At 33.6% G+C, this 7,958-nt stretch overlaps 1 protein-coding gene across 1 annotated transcript; it reads left to right on the top strand.

Annotated features, from left to right (window-relative positions):
* Positions 1–227: 227 nt before the first annotated feature.
* On the top strand, positions 228–7,468 carry LOC123527622 (receptor-type tyrosine-protein phosphatase alpha-like; the record flags this gene model as incomplete). Its single annotated transcript, XM_053534960.1, is given in 13 exon segments — positions 228–253; positions 476–579; positions 850–975; positions 1,189–1,337; positions 1,860–1,995; positions 2,732–2,860; positions 3,150–3,255; positions 3,493–3,569; positions 4,548–4,682; positions 5,235–5,360; positions 5,959–6,116; positions 6,317–6,452; positions 7,150–7,468. Coding segments are annotated over 12 exon segments (1,416 nt in total). The 3' UTR covers positions 7,228–7,468.
* Positions 7,469–7,958: the final 490 nt, after the last annotated feature.

Genomic DNA, 7,958 nt, shown 5'->3' with positions numbered 1-7,958 from the left:
TTTTTTGCCTAGTGTCGATATCTGCGTTGGTCATGTGAGTGTCCGCGTGCTGGGATAACGTTTGGGGAAGACTGGATTTGCCTGTTGGATATTTATCCTTGTTTTCTGTAAACTTACAGGTTTTTATTACATGATTTCAATAAAGGTCATTTTCAACAATACTGAAAAAGTGTTATGTTTATGCATTTGATATTAAAACTTGTTTCTTTTTTCCAGGGTTACAATAGAAGGAAGGCTTATATCGCCTCTTTAGGTAACTTTCCTCTATTCAATTATATAACGAGATAAATTATTGTTGGGTAAGGGAAAAACAACTGTACAATTTTGGGGCCCTATCATTTATTTGGGCTTTGTTCGTTATGCATTATAAAGTAAGTGGTGCATGTTTATTGTTTACAAAACATATTCTAAGGAATTTTATTACAGTTTCTTTTGTTGAGCAGTTCAAATATACGAGCATTATTTTTATGTAAAGGCCCTACTGCGAAGACTACTGATACTTTCGCTACATTCTGGAGTATGGTTTGGAATGAGAAATCTGACATCATTCTTATGTTGACAAATCTTCGTGAAGCTTCGGTAAGAATGTTAGATTAGAAATTTAATTAAGAGACATACAGTAAACAATTTTCAGCGCTAAGATAACTAAACCATATGGCAGTGTGGAGACAAAGATATTAATGGATCTTCAATAAAGTATGTCTGAAGGTTACTATCGAACTGTCACTACTCCTGAAAGCATAAATATGTAAAACGTTATAACTTCTCATATTCTTTTCTTTTTGAAAATGTTCACATGTTCTGTTGAAATTTGAATAGCTTACTGTGTATATTTGATTCCTTAAAAAGGGTATGAAGTGTGAACAATACTGGCCAAAAGTGGATAAAGAAACGTTGTATGGTCAAATCAAAGCAAAATGTCGAAGTGTAGAAGAATATGCCGAATACACAGTCAGAACGTTCACCATTGCAAAGGTATTTAAAAACTTGATGAATACCAGTAACTTTACACCCCTCGATAACAATTATTCGTTTTATGTATTGCTGGCATCTAGATAATATGTCTGCCTATGAAACGTCAAACCAAGTAATTGTTTGGTTGGAGTATCAGATGCAAATCATGGCATTGAAATGACATCAGAGTGTCATTTATAAGCACATGATTAATATTTACACATTCTGTCTTAGGGTGAAGAACAGAGAAACCTACTACAGCTACATTACACGGCATGGCCTGATAAAGGCGTTCCCCAGGAGGTAACGAGCCTTGTAGAATTCCGACAAAGGGTGAAGGCAGTGCCGGTGACATTTGATGGTCCCACCATAGTCCATTGCAGGTACATGTTTAATTTACTGACGGAATATGACTTAGAAATCATATTTTTTACCCAGTCAGCAGTTTGCATCACGCGAGAGTGCATTATATTTCCGGACCTAATAACTTGATGCGATTTAATATGAATTAAACGTTAATGAAACGCAAAATATCAACGTAAATGCTCGAAATTCGACGCCAATAAACCGGTACAACATCGTCTTTCTTGTACATGTCTTTTCGATCTTCTCTTACTGTATGGCGTGTCCATCTGAAATTGTGTTGTGTTTTTACCAGGAATGAAAACATGCAATAAAAAGCTTGTAAGCAATGTTCCGCATGGTTTATTATTTGACTTGTCCCTAGCTGAAATAAAATCTCATTAGAGCTGGATCGTGTTCTTTAAAGTGTTATATCCTTTAAAACATTCGATATAGATTTCATCCCTTTACATCTACCTAAAATTCAGTTCAACACGTATCGATCTGAATAGCTGAAAGATATGAGTATTTTTATATTTGATAAAGTTGTATGATTTTTAAAGTGCTGGAGTAGGTAGGACAGGAACCTATATTGCTCTAGACCAGCTTACAGAAGAAGGCAAGTGCGAAGGATCTGTTGATGTATTCAACTGTGTAAACAGAATGAGGGAGCAAAGGGTCAATATGGTCCAAACTGCTGTAAGTATAGATACGGTCCAGACTGCTGTAAGTACAAATATGGTTCAAACTGCTGTAAATACAAATGTGGTCCAAACCGCTGTAAGCATGAATATGATACATAATAATTATTATTATTATAACAATATTAATAATGACAATAATAATTGCAGCCTTATTGTAACAAACAGTCATGACCGCACCCCTCCCCTTGATGTCATTTTACCCCTATTGCAAAAACCAGTGCTTAAAGCATCACATGGTACGCCCAGACGAGCTGCATATAGAGGTTCAACCCCTCCCCCCACCCCGGTTAATGGTGTCATCTTATACTATTTAAGAAAGAAATACTACACATAATACCTATACAGTCATACCAACAAGTGCGTTTATTTAATTAAATAAACCTTGGAAATATAAATGTTGAAATTTAAGCTATTTTACAAATATTAAAGAACTATCACCTGCTGTTTTCGCATAATAAACAGTTATCAAAAACATTTAAAACAATGCCGCGAAATCTCTGAAATACAGTGTCTTAAGATTTTTTTGAATGTTTCAAGTGATTTACTTTTGCCTGTCAATGTATGTCTCCCTTATCTAGGTTATGAAATATGCATAAATACATAACATCAGTAAATTTTTGGTATGATATGAACCTTCTCTCGTTAAAAATATCAGTTAGTATATCATACGTCAATAATGCTATGTTACATCTAGTCCGACTTTTGTTTTCAACATATTTGTTTATTTATAGGAGCAGTACACATTTCTTTACAAATCGCTGGTACACTCGCTTTCTTTCGGATGCGAGGCACTGACAGCTGAGCAGATACAAGGAATTATGTATGAGACAGATGATAAGATGTTCACAAAGATGTATCAGGTATTCAAAAGAAGAATGTGAAATTCATGTTTTAACACAGTAATCCCGGTTCAAATACTTTATAAACCACTGATAGCTATAAAAGTTCTATATATATACTTAGTATTGAAATATGTATGAACACTTTTGCTCTATGCTCCAGCGTTTTCAGGTATAGATATTGTCACAGGATGTCTATAACACGCTATTTGAACGGAAATAAAAATATGAACAGATTTGTTAGTTATGTTTGACCGGTAGTAAACTAAAACACCTAAAAATCGCATTTCATTCATTCTTCTTTTCTAAGACATTACGGCAAGAAGTTGATATCGAGAGCAAAGAAGAGGTAGACGCACGTCAGGAGAACAGACGATTATATAAGGACAAGAACCGGCGACAGTCTGATATACCCGGTAATTTAATTTGCCACAGAGAATATAATTCAATTTTAATAATTTATGAACGAATCAGTTGATATGGGGTCCAGAAAAACATATTTCTATATAAAAAAAGTCAATTCGTGTGAGGATCAGTGTTAATATTTTGTAATTCAAGGCAATTGTATAAAATGGAATAAGTTCATATAAAAAGTTTATCGCTTTATAGTTTTAGATCTTCTGCTTACAAGCAATATATTTTTTAATTCAAAGGAGGCTGTAGTCGAGTGCGTTTGTACCTCTCCAGGAAGGACGGACAACATGACTACATCAACGCCGTTTTCATAAATGTAAGTATGTTTTCTTGTAGCAATTGCTATTTTATGTTCGTATGCTCAGTGAGCATGACTGTTGTCTGCGCTGAATAAAAGTATTGTCCGTTATATTTGTTTATTTAATATGTAACGTTTTGATTATTGAAATATATTCAAGCACATAATTGATATAGTATCAGGCCACTGTTTCGAAGATTGTATCCTAAACAAATCATATGCACGTGTTGGGAATAATAATTATAAAAGCAATGTAATGTAATATACGTTGAAACTAGAACCGTGTGTGCACATTGCGTTTAGTGTGTTCTTGTTCAATACAGCATAAATGTTTACATGAACAGATATATTAACAGACCGAGGCTGCTATTGTTTTTCCTAGATAATGTTATATGTTTACAAAGGATCTTCTTACAAATTTTATTAACTATCAGAACAGCAGTCTTTTTGTATTGTTGGCGGTTGGGAAAAGTCTCATCGTACCTGGACTCAGTGTTGTTATATTTTCTGGTCCTTTGTGATCATGAAGTCCATTCCATGTTTACGGGTATTAGAGTTCCACTTCCGGTGATAGGGTGCACATTTTATTAACAACTCGTGAACAGACTCAACCAAACCGAGGTTGTTATTGTTTTTGTTTCGTTGTGTTCTATGCTTCCAAAGAATCTCTTACAGATTTTATTATTTAAGTCAGCATCACTGACTTTATTATTTTCCTGGTGTTTACATTACAAAAAAGCCAATTACAGTTATGACATCTGAATAAACATTGCGGTTGTACCTAAACGGTGTCAGGAGGTGTTCCTCTATCTGTTTGTTTTTTTCATCATTTGTCTTGTTGTTTTCGTCTATGTATTTTTATGTGTATATCCAAAATAAAAGATGTAGGGTTCCTGTATAGTGGGCGGTTGCGTGTTTTAACGTCGTGGCTCCAATTTCATTTGTTTTCTTCCTTCTTTACAACTTCAACCAATAATGACTAGACTATAACTACAGAGTTTCAGGATCAAGAACCTGTTCATTGCTGCACAGTCTCCGCTTCCAGGAACTATTGAAGACTTCCTCAGCATGATATATCAACAAAATAGTACATGTGTGGTAGCATTGGAGGAGCCACACAGTCAACACAAGGTAATATCTTTTTTGTTTGCCGTTATGAAGATTTCGTTCGCTTTACCATCGTAAATTATAGTATAGAATAGCGATCAGGTTGTTTCTAAAATTTGTCTAACTCACAGTAAATGTTGACACTATTTGATCATAAATTAGCATTATGACCTTTTGTATATATATATATATAATTATACCAAAACCTGAACTGAGAAATAGATTGATCTACGTAAATTGTAATCATAAACAGTGCATATACTGAGTCTTAAATATAAAGATGATCAGGTGGGCAGTCTTCCCGTAGATGTTCATTAAATAGAAATTTCTATGTATATATTTTATTCTTAAATATTAGGCTGCACAGGAGGGCAGTCATCCCGTAGACTTTAGTTATAGAAAATACCTGTTTATATATTTAAGTCTTGAATATTTGGCTGAGCAGAAAGTAAATCATACCGTTGACGTTCACCATGAAAAAGAAATTGAGTCTTAAATATAAGCCTGGACAAGAGGATAGTCAAACTTCATAAAAGTATTCATTTTCTATTTATTGAATGAGCAAATTTTTTTCAGGACGTTGGAAAATATCTTCCTGCTGATAATGAGACTTACACCTTTGGCAGTTTTACTATAATGAGCTCAAAGTTTGCGACAAAACCACAGTATGTCTTGAAAAAATTATCCATTCGCAATGAGAAGGTAAGTGACCAAAAAAAATTAAAACAAAACAGATTGATCAAAACACCGACAATAGTGTGTGTGTGTTTGCGTACGTGCGTGCATGTGCGTGATGGTTGTAACTTACAAAATATATCCCTTACCGAAATTGATTAAGAAAAATGGCTAAATAATTACCAGTCGAGCATAGCTATATATAGTACATTGACGAATTACAATTAAACATACAAAATGTTAATAAAACTTTAATCTATTTGAACAATAAAAAAAGCATTAAAATAATTGCCTACAAATTATGTTTACATAATTTTGCCCTAAATAACATTTTATAGTATATCGGAACTAAACTTTGTCCGCCTCGTTTCTTAAATGACATAGTTTTTTTTACGTTTATTTGAATGGATACGTTTTGGATGACGGAATCTGTTTTAGTCAAGTTTTCAATATGCTTTAATGTCATATCAGATTATATATAAGGTACCTAGGCAAACGATTTTCGTTTATCACTTGGTATGTTAAATTACAAATATAAACTAACATATGATTTGCAAACTGAGAAGCAACAAATACGTCAATTTTGAACTTGGTTGAAACTATATTTTTCACATTTTGTTCACAGGGTGAGGAGAAAACAGTTTCTCACTTCCGGTACAGAAACTGGGAAAATTCTAAGAAAGTTCCAGATATCGCCGAAGAATTTGTCCAGTTTATAAAAGAAGTAGAAAACTGCATCCGTCGACGAACGGAGGACACGCCTAATATAATAGTTCACTGCTTGTAAGATGTATTTAATTCTTCGTTTAATGTAAATTCAATTTTCCCACTCTCATCCCCTTTAGCTTTAAGAGATTACATGTAAAATCATGCATTTCTAGTAATTATAAAAATGGTAGATTATTGCATTTGTGAGGTTGGTTTTGTTCTTGTTTTTGTATAACAATAAAGTAAAGAAAATATGTAATATTAATATATTCTAGAAACGGCTACGAAAGGTCTGGATTATTTTGTGTCGTTTACAAACTGCTAGAGAAACTGGAGGCAGAGCGACAAGTCAGTGTTGTTAACACTGTGAGGAAAATCAGAACACATCGGAAGCAGTCGATCACATCTGTGGTAAATTAATTGGCAACATTGAAATTTCATCATGTTTGCATTTTGTGGCAAAAGGAGTGATAAGGCTTAAGGGATATTCCATATTTCCATTACCTATATGTCATATACAGACAGTCAAACCCAGTCTGTTGTTATTTTTGCTTTTTTGCTCTTCCAAAGGATATCTAACAGTTTTTATTATTTCGCACATCAGTCTGTTAGTGGCGTGTGGCGGCTGTAATACGTCCCTTCGCACTTGACCCAATAAATTTTCTGATCATTCATTGGGTACATTCAGTTTTAACACAATCGTTGTCCGCTAAAGCCTGTGCTAATTGGCATGAGGATTGTTGCATTTCAATCATGAACAGGCTCAGTCAAATCAAGTCTGTTATCATTTTCTTGGTTGCATTTTATGCTTCCAAGGATCTGCATTTAGATTTTATTATTGCGTCATTTTTCTGATTTCATTCCACAAAAATATGTTAGGGTACATTCTGGATCACTGTTAATGTCTAAGTCTTAAACCAGAAGGGAATCAATGACTATAGGGGAGTCCACGTGACTGCCATGAAATATCTTACATACTACAGTAGTGTTACATCAAAGCAATGAAAAACATAAAATAAATTAAACGTGTGTTGCAGTCAAGACATGTTTAATGTTGCATAGCTTAATTGAATATTTCTTTTTTCATTCGAATCATCTTTTGTTTCAGGAACAACTTAAGTTTTGCTACCAGTGCATTTCTGCCTACATGGAAATATACAACACCTACTCAAACTTTGCTACTTGAGAAATTTGAGAACTTGGCTTGAAGCAGGACATAGTGAGCAGTAAACTAACAGAAACGTATAGACACTTTACCAATGATTGAAGATTGTAAATGAATCTCAAATACTTCCAAATTAGTTTTGATGTACATAATCGTTTGCTTACTATTGGATTAACATTCCATATTTCATTACTAATATGTTAAATATACATGTTTTCTCAGGAAACGTGTTTCATATATATTAATTAAAACTTCTAACGCCTCTTCAGTATATGTTGAAATTCTAACCGTGTATGTATTATTTAACATTTAAACAACCATGATGTTCATGGCATAACACATTTTTAACAGAATCAGATTGTGCACACTTCATTCATTGTAAAAGATCTACCCATTTCAAAAAGTTATCAGAACACACATAAACGTAGTGTTTATTTTATAAAAAGAGCAAATATTTTTATAGGGATACGGATAGTAAAATATTAAGTTTTCACTGATATGTGGTCAAAAATCACCAACATCAAATTCATTCTCACGATATAACTAGATAAAATAGAAAAAGTGGAAACTCCACAGGTCGCTCAACACAACAAAAACGAAAATGTTGTAGGCTCGGTTTGATTGAGCCTGTTCATGGACGGTAGTTAAGACTTTTTTGTTTGTTTTTGTCAATATTAACTTATCTTATTACCACATTTCGCTCGTTTGTTATTTGTATATTTGTGACTGTTTGAAATTTAGTTAAAGCCTCT

Source organism: Mercenaria mercenaria, unplaced genomic scaffold (genome assembly GCF_021730395.1).
Source record: "Mercenaria mercenaria strain notata unplaced genomic scaffold, MADL_Memer_1 contig_4316, whole genome shotgun sequence".
Classification (NCBI taxonomy): domain Eukaryota; kingdom Metazoa; phylum Mollusca; class Bivalvia; order Venerida; family Veneridae; genus Mercenaria; species Mercenaria mercenaria.
Note: the sequence above shows the minus strand (reverse complement) of the source record. Positions and strands in the feature narration are given on the sequence as shown.